We start from the raw sequence: 21,241 nt of genomic DNA on the forward strand, positions 1-21,241 counted from the left end.
GGTATCTCTTTTCTGCAACTTGCTTATTTTCACTGTGCATTGTATTTGTGAGATCTAGATTTAATTCACTCATTTTACCCCTCCATTCATAATATATTATCATCACTGCACAAACCCCTTTTCTCATATAAGGCAGAGGCCTCATTATGTAACATATGTGAGCACGGAAGGTACTTTAAATGTTTTATAGAGCTATAATTTACATGCAATGAAATGCATAGACCTTAAACATGAAATTCAATCACTTTCAAAATTTTTATTTTGAAGTTACTTAAAATTTCTAAGGAAGTTGCAAAAATTGGTACTGAGAGTTCCCTGTATAACTTCCAGCCCGCTTGCCCAATAATTGAAGTGTGATTCATAAAACCAGTAAATTTACATTGGTGCAAAACCATTACCAAACCGCAGCCCTGATTAAGACTTCACCAGTTTTCACATGCACTATTTTTTTGGTTTGTTTATACTTTTATGACATTTTATCATACATATAAATTCATGTAATATCACCACAACCAGGATATAGAACTATTCCATTTTCCCAAATAAACTCCCCTGCTCTCCTTTTAGTCATATCCCTCTTCCTAACCTAATCACTGACAACCACTCATGTTCTCCATCACTATAATTATATTTTATGAATGTTATGTAAATGAAATCATACAGTATGTAACCTTTTCAGATTGTCTTTTTTTACTCAGCATAATGTTCTTGAGATCCATCAAAATCTTTATACATATCAGAGGTTTGTTCCAGCTTGTTGCTTTTTATTCCTTTTTATTATAGGTCCATTCATATGTGCCACCATTTGTTTATCCTTTCAATCACTGAAGAAGATCTGACTTGTTTCTAACTTTTGGTTATTACAAATAAAACTACTGTGAACATTTATGTACGGGTTTGTGAATGAACATAAGTTTATTTCTCTAAGAAAAATGCCCAGGAGCAGAATTGTTGAGTCATGTAAGTGTATATTTAACTTTATAAAAGATCGACAACCTTTTTTCAAGTGGCTGTACCTTTCTCAGCAAATGTATGAGAAATTCAGTTGCTCCACATATTTGTCAGCACTTAGTACTGTCAGTATTTTACTTTAATCACTCTAACAGGTGTATAGTGACATTATATATTGGCTTTAACAATTTTCCTAGTGATTAATAATGTTTAACATCTTTTCATGTGCTTATTTCTATCTGGATAGTCTCTTAGGTGAAGTATCTACTCAAGCCTTTTGTTCATTTTCTAATTACACTGTCTAATTTAGTTATTTCTTGCAGATGACTACCGTGATGGTTAATTTTATGTGTTGATTTGACTGGGCCACAGGGTACTGAGATGTTTGGTTAAACATTATTTCTGGGTGTGTCTTTGAGGGTGTTTTTGATGAGATTAGCATGTGAATCGGTAGACTAAGTATACCAGCTTGCCCTCTCAGGTATCATCTAATCCATTGAGGGCCTAAATAGAACAAAAAGATGGAGGAAGGGAGAATTCACTCTCTCTGCTAGACAGATGAAGCTGGAACATAGGTTTTTTCCTGTCTTAAGACTGGAACTTAAACAATCAGCACTTCCAGTTCTCAGGCCTTCAGACTTGGACTGGATCTTACACCATCAGCTGTCTTGGTTATCAGGCAGTTAGACTTAGACTAGAACCTATAGGTTCTCCTGGTTCTCAGGCCTTCAGAGTCAGACTGGAACTACACCACCAGGGTCTCCAGGGTTTCCTGGGTCTCCAGCTTGCAGATCACAGGATTTCTTAGCCTCCATAATCAAATGAGCCAATTCCTTATAATAAATAATACATAATTTCTTATAATAAATAAACAAATCTATCTATAAGCTCTCTTTATATATGTACATACATCTCTCTCTCTCTCTCTCGATTCTACAGATAGATAGACCAGAGGGCCAATGGTGCAAATTTCAGGCCAAGTCTGAAAGTCTTGAAATCAGGTAGTATGACTCTTCTTACTGTTGTTTTTCAAGATTGTACTGGCTATTCTAGATTCTATGTATATATATATATATATATATATATATATATATAAAGAGATTTTATATAAGATCTTATATATTAGATACAGATATATTAGATACAGATAATAGTTATAGATATCCTACTGATTCTGTTTCGCTAGTGACCCCTGACTAATATAACTAGCAAATGGCTCCTTTCTACCTCTTTCCAGTAATTTATCCTCAGAAGCAACAACTGTTCTGATTTCTTTTACCATGGAGAGGTTAGTTTTCTCTGCTTTTGAACTTAATATAAATACAATCATACAGAATTTTCACTAACTCTATTGATTTTGGTATTCACTTCCGTTGCTGTATGTATCAGGAGCTCATTTCATTTCTGAGTAGATAGGCCATTGTAAGACTATACCACAGTTTATCCATTCTGCTGTTGATAAACATTTATGTTGTTTGCATTTTGGGGGGGGTTTTATCAATAGAACTGCTATGTAATTTTCATACAGGTTTTTATGAAGACACGTGTTTTCATTTCCTTTCAGTAAACATCTAGGAGTAGAATTAATGGGTCATTGAGTAGGAGTACCTATAACTTTATGAAGTGCCTATTTTCCTAAATGGTTTTATCATTTTTCACTATACCAGTAATGCATGAGAGTTCTAGTTGTTCCATATCTTTGCCCACATTTGCGCTTTCTGGCTTTTAAATTTTAACAATTCTAGTGTTGTGTAGTAGTGTTTCATTGTTGTTTAATTTAAATCAGTGTGCTTATTAACCATTCAAACATCTTCCTTTGTGAAGTCTCTCAAAGCTTCACCATTTTTAAATAAATTGAGGTATGTCTTTATATTATCAATTGTGGGAATTTTTTCTATATATTCTAGATACAAGACCTTTATTAGATGTGTATATGTGGGGGAGGGATTGTTTGCATGCAGAGGGCTGTGGAGGGCAGAGAGAGGGTGGTGGGACAAAGAAAGAGAAGGAGGGGGAGAGAAAGAGAGAAGGAAAATACAAATTTTTCTCCTAGGATGTGATTTGACTTTTCATTTCTTTTTATTTTCTGAATTATGTCTAAGTACAAAAGCTTCAAATTTGAAGTACGATTTATCTTTTTTGATTTATGCTTTTGGTGTTCTATTTAAAAAAATTTTTGCCTTCTCCAGATTTTTGAAAATATCTTGCTGTTTTCTTTGGGAAATTTTAGAATTTTAGCAGTTATGTTTAGGCTCATAATTCATCTCAAATTCAGTTTTAAGATGTAAAGTAGGAATCAAGATTCACTTTTTTCCCTGTATACAGTTGTCCAGCACTATTTGTTGAGAAAAAAAATTCTTGTCCTCTTTTGTTTTAGTACCTTTAAGGAAAATCAACTAACTTTATAAGTGTGGTATTTTCTGTACTCTCTATTATTTTCCATTAATTTTTTTTTTTTTTTTTTTTTGTCTTTCAGCACATAACATATAGTCTTGGTTACTGATTGGGGCTTTATAGCAAGTCTTGAGATCAGGTTGTATGAGTCCTTTTTTCAAGATTATATTGACTAGTCTAGATCTTTGGCATTTCCTTATGCATTTTAAAATTTGTCCATTTCTTTTTTTTTAAAGATTTTATTTATTTATTTGACAGAGAAGGACACAGCAAGAGAGGGAACACAAGCAGGGGGAGTGGGAGAGGGAGAAGCAGGCTTCCCGTGGAGCAGGGAGCCCGATGAGGGGCTTGATCCCAGGACTCTGGGATCATGACCTGAGCCGAAGGCAGACGCTTAACTGACTGAGCCACCCAGGTGCCCCTAAAATTTGTCCATTTCTACTGAAAAGCTTTCTAAGGGTCTATTGAATTTATAGATCATTGAGAATTGACAACTTACAATTTGAGTCTTTCTACTCATGAGTATGATATATCTCTTTGATTTTTTTAAAGCAATATTTGATAGTTATCATTATAGGAGCCTTGCACATCTTAGTGTTAACATTATCCTTAAATATTTTGTTTTTTACATTGCAGTGAATAGAATATTTTTAATTAAAGTTTGTCGCTAATACATGATAGGGCGTACAAAGACCTACTTTTGAATTCTGACAGATTTCTTTCCAGAATGACTGTACCAGCTTTTACTTTCACCAGCCATAGAGCAGTGTTTCCACATTATTGATAACAGTCTGCATTACCCAATTTTCTAATTTTTTCCATTCTGATGAGGATAGTCATGCAACTTCTTAGTTTTAATTTTTATTTCTCTGGCCATGTAACTGAGCATCTCTTTATATACATTTATGTATTAGTCATAATCCCTATAAACTATGTATTTTTTTTCTATTGTACTTATATTTCTTTTTCATTAGGTTACCTGACTTTATATTATTTATTTGCAGAAGTTCTTTTTATATCCTGATATTAAGCTATTATTAGTTTTAGGCACTGAAAATAATTTGTCCATGTCTGTAATCTGTCTGTTAGCCGTTTCTATAAAATCCTTCATAGGGGGGCACGTGGGTGGCCCAGTCATTAAGTCGTTAACTTCGGCTCAGGTCATGATCCCAGGGTCCCGGGATCGAGCGCTGCATCTGGCTCCCTGCTTAGCGGGAAGCCTGCTTCTCCCTCTCCTACTGCCCCTGCTTGTGCTCCTGCTCTTGCTATCTCTCCCTCCATCAAATAAATAAATAAAATCTTTAAAAAAATAAATAATAAAATCCTTCATAGGAATTAATATTTAATTTAAAATAGTCAAGTCAATCAAAAAATTTTTTGCCATATAATTTGTATTATTTGTATCTTTTGAGTATTTCTTTACTGTTAAGTTGCAAATATATTCTCAATTATTTTATTTGATCAATTTTATGATTTTATGTTTCACATTTGAGTCTTCAAATCTTCTAAATTCCATTTGATTATTATAGTGTGTATGGGTTATATACAGCCCTGTTTTTCAACGCTAGTTTACTGAATTCTATTTGCCAAATGATTTGACCTTTCCCACCTCTGTTATATATCACATTCCAATACAGTCGCAGGTCTATTTCTGAACTAACTATTCATATCTTTTTGGTCTATTTGCACCACAAAGTTTAGTTTTATACTAAGTCTTTATATGTTATGATGTAAATTGGCTCTTCTTTTTCAAATTTGACTTATATAATATTGGGTTCTTATTCATCAGTATACATTTTAGAATGAGATTTTTCAGGTTCCTAAAAAAGCAGCTATCATTTTGGTTGGAATTGGTTTTACTTTATATCCTTATTTGGAGACAGTTGACACATTTTATATGCTAAGTTGTTGCATCTATGAACAATAAACTTACTGAGTATAGTGGATATCACCATATGCCACTCAGATCACTTTTAACGACTGAGTCAGATTCTCCCAGATGCTGAGAAAGTGTGGCTCTTAGCTGAATACCTCTCTGGAAACTGTCCTTAGCTAAAGATGGCTGCCTAGCCCAAACCACACCCTCTCCTGAGGAGATGTAGGAGCATAAGAGCCTGGTCCTTTTGCCTCAAGCTGGGACAACTTAGAAGGGCCTTCACACCACTGGAACTCACTTCCTCTGCTGCAACTCTATTGCATTTCACCTTTTCCCTCTGCTCAATTACGCTCCTTTCACTCCTCAAAGGAGTTGTTTCTGAAAGCCTTCTCCAAATGTCTTGCACTCAAATACAAGAATCTCAGAATATATTTCCTGGAGAACCTGAACGTAGGACTGTCTTCTGCAGAAAAATCCTGCAGTTTTGGGGTTTTGGGGGATAAATTTAATCAACAACATAAATGTCTGGATCTATGGCATGTCTTCTGATATATATTTGAAAATAAGTAAAATGATAACTTATTTTCATTTTTCACATTCCTGTTTGTCACACAAAATACTTTGATCTTATTTGGAAGACAGAGATATTATTAGCTTCTTCAAAACCCAGAAATTGAATGTTTTATTATATCTTATTCTTACTCTTGAAGGTTAGTGAAGAGTATTCTGGATAATATTTATATCTATCTCTATTATTAAGAAGTAATTCCACTCTCTTTTTGTATGCATTGTTTCTGCTATAATGTCAGCTGTCAATATAATTATTATTCCTTTGTAGATAATCTTTCAATTCACTATGTCTCTCTTTTATGGTGTCCAGTCCATTGTTTATTTCAACTGTAATATTTTATAAAGACAGAATTTATAGTAGGCTTATTTGCATATCCATAATGATTCTAATTAAAATTTTATCATTTTTGTTTTGTAATTTTCTATCCTTTTATTATGGGTGATTTCCTTATGTCTCAGAGGAAAAGTGGCAGCAATTGCAGATTTTTTTTTTTAAATTTTACTTTCAGTTATGGCCTGGTCCCAGGTGTGCAATTGTCTGCCTCCAGTTTCCCAACACATTGCTGAGACTCTGGGCATTCAATTAGTCCACTATCCTTTTGACATAAGTCCTTAATCCCTTCTCTTATCTCCACTTAAAAAAAAGGAAATAAACAAACATACAAACAAAAAACTGTATTTCTGTTCTACTACCATTTACTTTGTTTTTGTATTCACCTGTACCTCTTCAATATCAAAAATAGCACTTATCATTGCTATGCATTTGTCATATATTTGAATATAGTGTAATACAGTGGGATATAGAAGGAGATTAATCTCAGAGCATTAATCTCATAGAACCATTTTTTTTTTTTAAAGTAGGCTCCATGTGCAGCACAGAGCCCAATACAGGACTTGAACTCATGACCCTGAGATCAAGACCTGAGCTAAGATCAAGAGTTGATGCTTAACCAACTGAGCTACCCAGCCGCCCCTCTCATAGAACCATTTCACTTAGAAATCTACCCAGTCTTTTTCATTCATTTTTAGAAATATAATCATTCAATGTTAATATCAGTTTCTTTATTCTGGCATTCTTTGGGACTTTTATATTCCCCATTTTTGTTCCAAAGTGGCAACTCAACACTCTGTGTGCAATTGTTAGTAATATGCATGGTGTTCATAGCTTGACGTATCAATTTTCCTACGGCAATCTACATGCCACTCTGCCAGATGAGTCTGTATTAAAATGCAAGGAAATATTTGCTTAATGAGTATTTCAAACAGGTGCATAGATCCTATAAATATTTTCATAAACACATTAATTTTTGCTATTGCCCTAATTTTGCTCTCTTTTCAGGAAAACACATTAATTTTCGCTATTGCCCTAATTTTGCTCCTTTTCAGGAAAAGTCCTTGAATGAATTGTTCATGACAATCATGAATATAACTTGCTCTGGATACCATCATACTAGATGCATTAGAAAGTGCATTATCTTTTTATGCTAAATTCTACTTGGCAAGCTAAATTATAATCAATTTTCTTGGTGAATGTAGAATCTGAGCAAGGAGTATTAATTGGTTGATATAAATGGAAGGTGTCATAAAGTTAGGGTCACCTGAGACATCCATTTTCACCTGCCAAGGAGGCTGTACACTTCTGTCATTGGTTAGGGTATCCTTTCCTCTGGAAATTTCTGGAAACACATTGAAAATTTCTTGTTTTGTGGGCTCCATTTCTCTAGACTCCACATTTGCCATTTTCCTTCTGTTAGCATAGTCTTCCTTCTAATAGCATATAGTACAATTGACTTTAACAATGCACATATAGTAATAGTATCTAGAGTCTGACACTCTGGTCACCATGTTTAGAACTTGGTTGTTCCTAAAGCTTCAATAATTTACACTTTGTTACTTAGAGGTTGAGTTCACAATTACTTGTTAATTTTCAACTGCTTTGATTTTCTAACTTGTGAGAGTATATTTCCCTCAGTATCCTACTCTTTTAAAATATTCAAGTAAATAAGTTCATTATGCAATTCCTGTTCAGAGTCATGTTATTTTAAAAATGGTAGCATGTTAATATTTTTAAATCTACCATATAGAATCAATATTTTAAAGTAATATCAGATTTTAAAGTTAAATTCAAGTCAAGAAAATATGTTGTTATAACGGGTTATTATTTTAATATATAGTATTTTGAGATTACCCTAAATAGAGTTGTGATATTTTCATAATTTACACTAATTATGGTCATATTTTAAAGTGCCATTTACTGAGGACCAGTGTGTGCAACATTTTTCTGTAACTTTAAACACATTTCTTACCACAAGCTGAACTCTTCCACCATTAAGTACATCTGGATCTAACTCAGGCAAGAAGTGATTGCTGCATATTGACAAAAACAAAAATTATATTATTATATAAATGTAGAAGAAGAATATGAAAGAAATGCCCAGTGAAAAGTTTGGGAGGAATTAGTAATCTATAAATTGGAAATAATAGTTTTATTAAATTAGAGGATAGGCAAAGATATATAAAAATTTACATGTTTTCAGTCATTGGAAAATTCACTTTGACATAAAATTTAAATTTCTAAATAACACTTTAATGCCACTCTTCTTTGCCAAACAGAAATACATATAAAAAGCAAAAATTTGAAAGTACCAATGATAGTTAATAAATTGTAGATCATATAAATATTTTATTTACATTTACTTATATATCTTACTTGTCTTATGAGAAAAGCAAAGCTTCCTATTTTTAAAACACCTATAGTGGGTTAAAGCATTATACTGATGCTCACCATTAATTTCTGTTTAAAACTAGAACATTGACATTTGGCTTTTCAAGAATTTCTGTTCTTGAAAATAATTTTTCTTAAAATATCACTACTTATTCCTTAATATATTTTCAAAAGATAAAGTGCATGAACAATGTCTGTTGTATCATATGTTTAAATATAACTTATTTAGGAGTAAGGGATATTATTAAAGGTTTAAGTATATCTAAAATACATCCTGAAACAATTTGCTTATATTTTTCACATTATCTATCCTAACGCTTTTTTTAAATCTCTGAACAAGACCTCTTATATCTGTTTAAGTCAGATGGTAAACTATCGGTTATATCATATTTGTTTATAGTTCTAAGAATGTCATCTTATGAATTACACTAAATTGGTTCATACCAACATAAAAGAAATCGTGCTTGTATTAATTAGAGCACTTAGTAAAATAAAAAAGTTCCCAAATGCTGATTGCTTTATTCCTACTTTCTTTGCTCACAATGAAATAGGACCAAATAATCCAGATTATAAAATGTTGTTTTAATTTCTCTTTCATTCTTCACTTCCTTTTCCATATTTTAAAAGGAATTACATGGGTAGAATTGACCACATATGAAAGTTTCAGTTTATATACATTATAAAAAAGAGATTTCATTTTTTACATATTTTAACCTGCTTCTAAATTAAGTTTTAACCCTCATAATTGTAGGATTTTATTTGTTAGTCATTTAAATAGTTATTACATTATATCATAGGTATTGGAGGTTATATTTTATAGAATGCCTGGAAACAGTTCCAAAGCATCATCTACATTTAGATTCAATATTTCTTTATATATTTAGTAAGTGTTTATAATAGCACTTTTTTGTTATTTTATTATTTTTATTTTTTATTATTTTGTGGATATATGTAGCTAAAATGAAAGTCTTAAAAATTTATGTCAAAAATATTATTATTTCTGGACTTTTATTTCCCTAAAACTTTGGTTCAGTGGTTATGGATGTATATATGCTTTATACCACATTGCAGCAGGCTGAATTTTGTTTCATCGGAATTGATATGTTGAAGTCCTAACTCTCAATACCTCATAATGTGATGTATTTGCAGATAGAGCCTAAAAGAGGTAATTAAAGTAAAATAAGGTCATATGGGTAGGCTCTAATCCAATATAACCAGTGTCCTTATAAGAACAAGAGATTAAAACACAGACAACAGAGACAGAAGGATGATTGTGTGAGGGCACAGTGAAAAGAAGGCCCTCTGCAAACGTGAAGACAGACTTCCAAAAAACCAAACTTGCTCTAATCTTGAACTTGTAGCCTCCAGAACTGTGAGAAAATACATCTCTACAGTTTAAGCCACACAATCTATGGTATTTTGTTATGATGGTAGAAAACTAATACATACATTAATGTAACAAAAATTAAATGATTACCTATTATATTCAAGTTTCCTTGTTTGTTACTAAGGGATATAAACATTTGATATCCTCAAACTTGTGAGCTCACCTCTATATTGTGAGATAGATAGATGACATTAACATCTCACTTTAAAGGAGAAGAAACTGAAGCATAGAGACATCATTGGAAATTAGTTACATGACTGGGAAAGTGGCAGCACAGTGTTGAATTATAATTTTAACCACCAAACATAAATGATAGAAATGACACAAAATAAAATATAACCTCCAATACATATGATATTTATAAACAGTTAATGGATACCATGCATTTTACTTTATAAAGTAGAATCATTTGTATGGTTCACTTGTTGGTTTTAAGCATTACAGAAACAGAGTTCTCAAACATTTTAAGGTGAAAAATATAACGAGTGATTAAATCTATTCTATAGAAGAGGCCTTTTATAAACTGGCAATGGGTGTATTGGCCTTTGGCTATAAAGTCATGTTTGTTTTAGCACAATTAACCTAGGTTTCACTTTTCAAGATGTATTTACAATACAAAAATCTAATTTAAAGGAAATTACCTCACCATTTTATGTTTCTGGAATTAGTTGTTTCATGAATCCCAACCTGTGTGTGAAGCCATTGGTATGTGTATTCTTTACTCCTTTCTAATTTTTCATTTGCCTTGGTATCCTTGTAGGTAAGTTCTTCTTCCTTACCTGGGGAAAAAAAATGGAAGTTTTATTTGTTATTTAAAGAGATTAAAATTTGGCCGAGTAGTTGTTTAGGAAAACAATTTTATCAAAAGAAAGAAAAAAAAGACTAATTCATGGGATCTTAATCATCTGTAAGAAAAACATCACTTACAGATTAAGTAATCTTCCTGCTTGAGTTTCAAACTCACATATTTTGAAAAATAAAATGTTTCGATGCAGCCAACATCTTATAGGACTTGCTTTTTTTCAGTTTTTAAATGAAAAATTCAAAGAATTATTTTTGATAGTAAATTCTAGTATAAAAAGAATATCTGTCCACTATGATGTCTTTTCAGGCTTATTTTAAAGTCTAATTGTTCTTACACTAACCTTATACATACGTAGAATTCATAAATTATATTGAGGGTATTTGAAACAGAGTTTTAATTTTGTATATAAAACTAAGCTTGGTTTGTGTAAGCTAATACAATATTTTAAACTAGGAATATAATTATATAAGATTTAGGGAACCTGTGCTTATGTGCCAGAGTAACTATTTCAAAAAAGGAGGTGAGGAAGCACAATATAAATGAATATGGGAAATATGCAAGGGGAGAAATCATACAAGGTAAGAATACAAGGTAACAAATATAAAGAAAGAGTAAAGAAAAAGAAAAAAGAAAATTAAAAATCCAACCCTTATATTTAAATGTAAAATTTATACATTTGTATTTTTTTAAATCTATAGATGTTACTACTATGACAATGCCATGCATTTCAGAATTACACCAAAGACCTGCTATTTTAGAGCCTTCCTCCATGGACTAGATCTTTTTTGGAGCCATTATTAGTTTTGTAGGATTGGCTGACAGTACACCAGAGAAAGGTACCTCTTGAAAACTCACTCGTGGTAATCAAACTAACGAGAATCCTATAATTTAAAACCTAATATTTTATATGTTGATTTATTAATTCTTTCACTATAGATCTTTGTACACAGAAAAGTCACCATATATTTGCAAGTTGTTTGGAAAACAAATGAAGCATGGTGCTTCAAATGCTTGGTGCATGTGCCATACACAGTCATACATATACATAAAAGGTTAGCATTTGTCTTTCTGAATATGTTGGGAGTGATACATATACCATGTCTCTTTTCATTAAAAGTTGCTGCTGAAATTAGTAAAATGACTCTTTTTCAAAGAGATATTGTAGTCAGTTCTTAGAAAAGCTAAAAATCAGCATGTTTATTTCTCTAGACTCCGTGTTACTTAGCAAAGTTAACTTGCTGTTACTTCTCATGCCACCGTCTGTTTCTAAAATGGCCACATCTTTTGCATCCTGAGCTTAAGCAAACCCCTCCATATTTGCTATACTGGAGGAACAATTACTTCACATGCAAGGGCTGACCATTGAATCCATGAGCAGACACCATTCTGGTAAGTGGCCATATAGGTATACAGAAACTGTAAGAGGGACTAAAACAAAGGGAACATTTGGCATTGCCACATCCAGTTACTGCACAGCATTAAGTCTTTTCTCTAGCAGAGTCCCAGCGTTTTATCCACCTTTCTTGGTTGACCAGACCAGATGTTGGACCCATAATTGCAGTGATAGAAAAAAGTGAGGATTCAGTGACCACTGATAATCAACTGAGCCCATAGCTAAAAACTTATCTACTCTTGATATGTAAAGAATCCTTTTGTAACGATTATACTTTTAGCTAAAAATAAAAATTATCTTTCTGTTTTTTAAAATAATGACAAATACTTGCAAAAATCACTTTTTACAGTACTCATTTTGGAAAGTTTTCCTCAACTCTATAATAACACTCCATAAACCTTAAATGGTTTTACATCAGAGTTCAGCTAAGGTTCTAAACAACAATCCCTGAGAAAAGATGAGAGATTTCACTGTAAAGGTCCAGTTCATATTAACCATTTTAACCCTAAGGCATAGACTGGTAGATTGGTGTGTGCTCAGTGTAATAAACAGAACAAGCATATTGGTGAAGTTGGCTGGAGGTACCTGAAGATACTGTAATTTACATGCTGAAAAAATTGATTCTGTTTTGGCTAAAGCATTTCAGGATTATTCCTGTCATTGAGAAGAGGAAAATTAGATTAACTCTTGTAAACTTGTAGAAGTTCTGTTTTTAGTATCTCACACTGGAAGAATAATGGTGATTTGGATTACTTAATTGATGCTTGTCATTAGGATGTCCAGTAAAATCTTTCAGTTGTAGAAGAGGCACCATTCTACCTGCAGAACTCAAACTGCTTTACTTCCTGTCCTTTACTACTTTTCTGGGTCTTGCTTCATGAATTTCTGGAATCATAACCTAAGAAAAAAAGGTCTTTCCGTTGATTCCTACTGTCCCCTAGTAACGCCTGGCTACATATACTCCTTTTCTTCAAAACACAAATTTAAGTAATTTTATTTAAACAAATTGTTAAACTTTTTTATTATAAAAGGAATACATTCTTATTATAAACAATTTAGAAAAATAGAGAAAAGTAAAAAGTCAAAAAGAAAAAAAAAGGAAAGAAAATCCACAAAAATCCCACTATCCAAAAATAACACCTGGATAATATTTTTTAAGGCATTTCCTTGTACTTCTGTTTTTAATAGATTTTTATTGTTTTTTGTTTACATAAAATTGTATATATTCTATACATCCTACTTTTCTGTTAGTACTATAACAAATGTATTCTATGTAATGGAAATCTCATCCTAAACATAATATTAGTTGTTATATACTATGATATACCAACTTGTTACATGATAGGTTTCTAATTATCTATTTAATTGATCTGTTTTTCAGGTGGAATTAAAGATAACATCTCTAAAACTATAAATATTTTGAGAAACAATATAATCTATATTGTCAAATAGTTGTAAAAGCTTTCACCAATTTACCATAGACTATTGGAGATTACTCATTTCACTGAGTCCTTGGTCAACACTGGGATATTAAATATTTTAAAGTTCTTGATAGTATGACAAAAATGTTGTCTGGACTTAATTTATATTTTTACTGCTAGTGAGATTGAATGTTATTCCACGATTACTTATTAATTATAAACTGAATAGTGTAAAATACTTTCTTGTTTTCCCCAGTTCTGCTGGATCCTAATATTTCTCTTTCTGTTTTTAATTAACCATTCATAATCCTTTATCTATTATCACTGGTGCAAATATTTTCTCTTGCCTATTGTTTTTTTTAATTTTTTATTGTTATGTTAATCACCATACATTACATCATTAGTTTTTGATGCAGTGTTCCATGATTCATTGTTTGTTCATAACACCCAGTGCTCCATGCAGAACGTGCCCTCCTCAATACCCATCACCAGGCTAACCCATCCCCCTACCCTCCTCCCCTCTAGAACCCTCAGTTTGTTTTTCAGAGTCCATTGTCTCTCATGGTTCATCTCCCCCTCTGACTTACTCCCCTTCATTCTTCCTCTCCTGTTATCTTCTTCTTTTTCTTTTTTCTTAAAATATGTTGTGTTATTTGTTTCAGAAGTACAGATCTGTGATTCAACAGTCTTGCACAATTCACAGCGCTCACCGTAGCACATACCCTCCCCAATGTCTATCACCCAGCCACCCCATTCCTCCCACCCCCAACCACTCCAGTAACACTCAGTTTGTTTCCTGAGATTAAGAATTCCTCATACCAGTGAGGTCATATGATACATGTCTTTCTCTGATTGACTTATTTCACTAAGCATAACACCCTCCAGTTCCATCCACGTCATTGCAAATGGCAAGATCTCATTCCTTTTGATGGCTTCTTGCCTATTGTTTGATTTTAGTTTCTATTGTACTTTCAAAAGGAGCAACTTTCTCTCTAGGCATACAAATTTATTGCTAAATATCTTCTAAACTACAAGTCATTTTCCCCTCATAATTTATATTTCTTATCTCCCAGTTCAATAAATATTCTTATATATTCTTATCTCCCAGTTCAATAAACTCATGTAAAATAAGATACAAGTTTTCAGGGACAAATTCTATACTCTTTGAATACCTTCCCTTTCACACTAAAAGATATTGGTTAACAAAATTCTTTTAAGAGAAGTCTACTCCTCATTTCTACTTCTTCACTTTCCATTCCCACCTTAATTTATTGCAATTGAAATTGTCCTTACTGAGAACTGTCTTAATCTAACAAACACATTTATTTCATCTTAATTGACCTCTCTGCTGAATTCAACTACACAGGTCATTTCTTTTGTCTTAAAACTCTCTTTTCTGCAGGACATTGAAACACCAGACTTCAAGTGCTCCCTTTCATGCTTCTTTATAGATTCCTTTAGATGTGTTCCTCATTCTACAAGTATCTAGGACCCCCACCCCACCCCACTCTTTGCCTGGCACTGCACTGACTTCTGATGATAGTTAACCAGATGGATATTGTGTATTACTTCATGGGGCTGGCAGCTAAGTATCTTCAGCTTCTATTTTATTCCTGTTCTCATATACAGCTGAACTTCAGAATCACAACTTGTTTTGACCATCATCATCCTACTGAGTCTGTTTTGCCTCCTGAATTTACAAGTCATCCAGACCAGGTATTCTGCAATCAACCTTGGCTGCTCATGCCTTACAGTACCAACATCTAATCAGAAACTAGATCTAGTCTACCTGCTTGGTATGTCACTAATAACTGGCTCCTCCTTTCTATCCCCACTACCCATTTTACTTCAGGCTCCATTTTGAAAGAAGTGAGCAGCCTTGTATATGGTGACGTAAGTGCAAAGGTACCTTTCTGACCATTCACAGTAGAAGAGGCACCCCTTCTCCCAAGCACAGTGTTTCAACTCTGCTCTGGATCCCAACCTTTTCATAAAATCTAGGATCTCTTATTTATCAGTATTTTCTTTTCTTTGGTATTTCCAGTATCTGTCAAAAATGGCTTTTACCTTCCCCTCTAACTACTCTTCTCTCTCCTTCCCTAATCAGATAAACTTGAAATGGTAGACAAAGACCAGTCTCTGTTGACTTATTACAATTCATGCTTCAGCTCACTGCAAGATGCCTTCTTCTTCGGGGCACCTGGGTGGCTCAGTCGGTTAAGCGGCTGCCTTCGGCTCAGGTCATGATCCCAGAGTCCTGGGATCGAGCCCCACATCGGACTCCTGGCTCAGCAGGAGGCCTGCTTCTCCCTCTCCCTCTGCCTCTCTCCCTGCTCATGCTCTCTCGCTCTCTCTCTGTATCTCTGTGTCTCAAATGAATAAATAAAATCTTAAAAAAAAAAAAGATGCCTTCTTCTTCACTGGAACTGTTCACATCAAGATGACTAAGATTGCTAAATCCTTAGGACTTTTTGAAGTTATTTTCTTACTGACTCCTCTATGATATTATTATACATTCTTGTCTGGTCCTTCCTTCTTAAAAGTCTTATTTCCTTTGGATTTTTTTCATTATACCTCCTTGTTTTTTCTCTGACCTTTTGTCTAAACCCCAGTCTCCTTCAAGGGCTCCTCTTCCCTTGTCATCCCTTCTGATCTCAGGATTCTTTTTTGGGGTTTGAACCTGGCCCCATTTACTCTTAGGCTATACTTTTCCTGTATGAGGATATTCATTCAACTTCTTCAATCACCTTCATTTTTCCTTTTGAAACATGTATTCATCCAAAGCTTTGACACTTAGACATCCCACAGATAATATAAATTGAGTATGTAAAAAAGCTGAACTCATGTATTATCCTACCTTTTCCAAGGTCCCATAATGCTACCATCATTGTCAATATATAAGTCAGAAACCAGAGTCTTGTACTGAACCAGCATTCATCCTCACCCTAAAACTGCATATTTTACCTCCTAAATTCTTTTCAATCTCAAATTTCCTGGATTTCTGTTGCCACTATTTTATGTGAGGCTATCATCATTTCTTCTGAAGAGCCCTCTCACTGTTTTTTTGTTTTTGTTTTTTGGTTTTGTTTCGTTTTGCTTTGCTTTGGTCTTGCTTCCATGTACACACCTCCATACTCCAAATGGCCTAGCTAAAATACAAATCTAATTACACTGCTTTATAGGTTAAACTCCTAGTTCCCCATTGCCTTTGGATAATGTTCAATTTTTTTCTTTTTCTTTTCTTTTTTTTGCATAGCATACAAGCCATGCATATACCTTCAGACACATCTGTTAGGTTCTTGCCTCAGTCACTCAGATATGTTAGAATTACTCAAAATGTTCTCTTTTGCCTATAGGCCTATGCTTTAGATTGCCCACTTTGCCAATGGTGTTTTTTGCTTCATGTCTTCATGACATGACAGTTTAGAAATTACATTCTTTGGGCTAAGTCCTTGATCTTCCAACACTGCATTTCTTACTCAAATTAAGTTGGAGATGCCCTCTAAAGGTTCCTATAGAGACTCCATGATAGCATTTGTTACATCATATTTTAATTTCCTATTCATGTGCCAGTTTTGCCTACTATAAATAAGCTCTTTAAGGGGTACACAGTAGGATGGTGCTCAAAAATATTTGTGAAATAATGGAATAATTGTCATAGTTGATTAATGGTCTGTCAGTGCCCGGACAAATGTAGAGCTGGAGTTTAGATTTTTAGCATGTAGACAAACCTGTGCATTGTGGAGGGTAATACATTCCTGTACATAATTAACTTAATCATTATAATAGAAACTTTAGCTCTGAAAGTCATAACTAGTTTGAGATAAAAATTGACAATGAAGGATGGCAAATTAAAAAAAAAACTACTATATCATATAAGGCTACTTTATAAAATGTCTACAGTGTACACAATCCTAGAGGAAAGCAGTTCAGCTTTAAGAAGTTCACTGAAAGAAATGAAGTCTCTTTTGAAATTAATGGAAATATTATTCTTTTCTTCATGAAAAACAAAATAAGTGTTCATTAAACCCATATGCTTCAAATGAATGTTTTCTAAATTACTAGTATAGCATAAATATCCTACATAGAGGGAGATTAAGATTCAATTATCATTTGGGAAACACACAAAAAAAGCTAATTATTTATATTTTAAATACATATGGCAACTTTCCCATGACTATTTTCCTTTCCTTTAATGGTCTTTCTTAGTAATATAATAAAAACGTATTATTGGTTTCATGGGTAGAAATGAGTTCATCTCTTTACCAAAAGCTTTTGGAGGACATAGTTGTGTGATGAGCAAAATGCTATGTGAAATGGAAATGTTTTTGGTAACTTTGATAAATGGCTGATTCTATGTATCTCATGCTGGAAACACTAAAAATATGTTTCCATTTTAAAGTATAAGTGGTCTGTACATGTTTATTAAAAGAAGTTATTGCATCATACCTCACAAATAAAGCACAAATAAAATTGGAGTTTGGCATAAATGTTACACTAACAGAATTTTAAATTCATTAACATCTGTATAAATACTTGTTGATAGGGTGTTTATGGCTTCTTCCTTAACCAATCCAATCTGTTGCTGGAAAGTTGATGGCATTGGCATGAAACCAGTAACTCTCTAAGATCCATTTGTGTGTGACAAGCAACATTCCTATTCTTTTAAAATATATTCAAGTATGTAATTGATCACTAAGGAAAATGACTTCATGAATAAAGAAGAGGATTGTTGTTGCAAAACTTTAAAAACAGAAATTTTGGGAATAGAGCCAACGCTGTATGTAAGGGTCAAAGGCTAACAGCAGCACTAATCACTCCTTTACATATTTCACTATATTTTATGGTAGGGAGGCTAAAAAAAAAAGTATTAGAATGAAAAATACTTGCTAGTTTCTGACATTTAAATTAATTCTCAAAATTTGTCTGTTTGGGGGTTGGGTGATACATAAAGTATACGAATGATCTTTAGGAAAGTAAAGAAGTTAGTTACTAAATTGTCTTTTAAAATCTATAGATTTTGCAGATACAAATTTCAATATTATAGAATTGCTATATTTAAGTGAATCCCTCTGGAATAACAGAAACATTCTTTCACAAAGTCAATGTAGTTGTGCATATTAACCAATTATAACAAGTCTTCTGTATTCAACTTATATATGATTCTACTTGAAAGGATATGCTTTGCCATTTCTATTGGACAGTTGAATTTAAACTCTTCACTATCTTTATAGTAAAGCACCAAATACTACATAAAGAGTGGTTCTTTAGTTTCTTCTGTGAGAGCCATAAAAGTCAAGAAAATTGCAGGTTGTTAAAGTCATGTAGTCATATGTATAGTCATATTAATGTATAATGTGTCTCCATGTTTGCTGTTAACTAGAACCAGGACTAGGGTAAGTCAAGTGGGTCAAATGAAATATTTTACTTTAGGCACAAAATTTAAGGAGACAACAAAAATCTCAGGAATCAAGGTAAATAATATTTTAATGTAATATTTTAAAAACTAATGCAAAAATCCTAAACAAAATGTAAAAGTTTTAAATGACAGGATCAGTAACAGTGCTATGCCAAGCTGTATTGGAACCTGAGATAAAAAGAAAAATAAGTAATACTGATCCTTCACTGTCATGGCATTGGCAGATTTACCCATTTCTAAGTTACAATAGGTGTTAACAGGATATTACTTTTAGAACTACCCAGGAGTCATTGTCTAAGATTGCATTTTACATTTCCAATGAATCTGGCACACCACTTAATTTTTCACTAGAAGAGGCTCTGGAATTGTGACATATGAAAAATTAATTCTAGGATAAATTAATTCAGTCTATATTGAAGAGTCTACACTTTAGTCATTTATCTGCCTCACATCTATCTTGCATGTAATAAATTTTTTTTCACTTACTAACTGTGTAATGTTGGGCAAATTACCTACCTTCTCTCTGCCTCAGTTTTTTCTCCTAAAATGTATATGATAATATAAAGTAATAGAACATGTATAATGCCTAACATATATTAAGGATTTAATAACTCTAGCCATTTTGCTATTTTTTAAGTTAAATGAACTCTTATGGTTCATTAAGATTATGCATAATGTTAATGCTATCTCAGTTGCCATGGGCCGAGACTTAGCTATCCTGGAGGTGAGACTATCTGTAAGAGTCTCTAAATCCAGGCCAACATCAAGGTTCCACGGGGTCACTGGAAGGATCCCAGGATTAACCACAAAACTAGACAGAACAATTTTCTGGGGGGAGTCCAGGAAGTCCTTGTTCAAAGAATTCCAAATCTATAACAGGTATTTTTTTAAAATGTATTTTATTTCATAATATACGAGGATTTTAGTGTGTCTTTAAAAAATAAAAGTTAATTTCCAAAAGATAACAAGGATACACAGTCCTAATTGATTTCAAGTTATTTCAAATAATTTTTAGCAATTGCTCAGTAATAACCATGAAGGAGTTTCCATTGACATGATTCTCTCCTGTTTCACTCTCTCAATTTAATTACTCTTGGAAAATATTCCCCTATCCAACCTAGACTCCCTTAGGGAGTGTTAATACAGTAGGTCATCCAAACTAGGGCCCACCCAATAGAATAATGGAGAGGCAGATGATGAAAGTAGGTTGGCTTTCAAAATAACGTGGTCATAGTGTATAACAGGTCGTACTGCCACCTGCTTTTTGCTTTGTTTGTTTGTATAGTTGGACTTCAGGTTCTTGACATATATAAAAGCTTCTGCTCTTGGTAAAAAGACATCACTAATTCTACTCATTTATGTATATTTATTAATCATGAGCCAAATATATGGTTGATTTCCTTTACTAGTTTTATTTCAAAAGAAGTCAGTAAGTGGTATTATATTGATACACTAATGATAGAGGCTTGATGGATCCAATTAAACATCTTTTGTATCATTGTAATCATTGTTTTTTTATAGCTACAAAACAGAAATACTTATCATACACATTTCTGCCTCTGATGATTTCTCTACCTGTCAAATAAGAATACAGATATGCTTCTGTTACAGACAGAGCTAACATCACATATTGAATAGATATCAAAATACTGCTTGCACTATAAAAAACTAGTAAATATAAGTAAAAATTTTCTTTCACAATTGTTTTTTACAGAAAGAGAGAGAGAGAGGGTGGGGCGGGTCAGGGAGAGAGAGAGAGAGAGAGAGAGAATCTTAAGCAGGCTCCACAACCAGCATGGAGCCCAACTCCAGGCTCAATCTCACAACCCTCAGATCATGACCTGAGCCGAAATCAAGAGTTGAACTCTTAAGGCAGAATTTTTATCTTTCATTATATTTTGTTTAGAAAGATAGATTTTTATTTTATGTAGCAGAAGTTCATTTGTAAATGAATCAGGGCCTCCATTCATTGATTTCACTTTTAATTGAAAAGTTAGATAAAAGTATTATTAATCTATTTATACTCTAGTGAGGAAAAAAGTCAAGAAAGGCATTACCAGTCTTCCCTACAAAATTAACTTCATTTTTTTTAAAGATTTTATTTATTCATTTGCGAGAGACACAGAGAGAGAACAAGCAGGGGGAGTGGCAGGCAGAGGAAGAGGGAGAAGCAGACTCCCTCCTTAGCAAGGAGCCCGATGCGGGACTCGATCCCAGGACCCTGGGAACATGACTTGAGCCGAAGGCAGCCGCTTAACCGACTGAGCCACCCAGGCCCCCAAAATTAATTTTTAGCTTTA

The 21,241-nt window shown here is 33.2% G+C and overlaps 1 protein-coding gene across 7 annotated transcripts in view; it reads right to left on the reverse strand.

Annotated features, from left to right (window-relative positions):
- Nucleotides 1-21,241, reverse strand: part of LRRIQ1 (leucine rich repeats and IQ motif containing 1) — a 215,536-nt gene that overhangs the window by 20,950 nt on the left and 173,345 nt on the right. For 4 of the 7 annotated variants that reach the window (XM_027595281.2, XM_027595278.2, XM_027595279.2 and 1 more), the window contains 3 exons: nt 10,550-10,682; nt 8,098-8,158; nt 7,390-7,558 (listed from right to left, as the gene is read on the reverse strand). In XM_027595281.2, coding sequence (XP_027451082.2) covers nt 7,390-7,558; nt 8,098-8,158; nt 10,550-10,682 — 363 coding nt within the window. The remainder of the gene's footprint in view (nt 1-7,389; nt 7,559-8,097; nt 8,159-10,549; nt 10,683-21,241) is intronic. The other 3 variants (XM_027595280.2, XM_027595282.2, XR_003520105.2) reach the window with 2 other exon arrangements.

This window comes from Zalophus californianus, chromosome 9 (genome assembly GCF_009762305.2).
Source record: "Zalophus californianus isolate mZalCal1 chromosome 9, mZalCal1.pri.v2, whole genome shotgun sequence".
NCBI lineage: Eukaryota > Metazoa > Chordata > Mammalia > Carnivora > Otariidae > Zalophus > Zalophus californianus.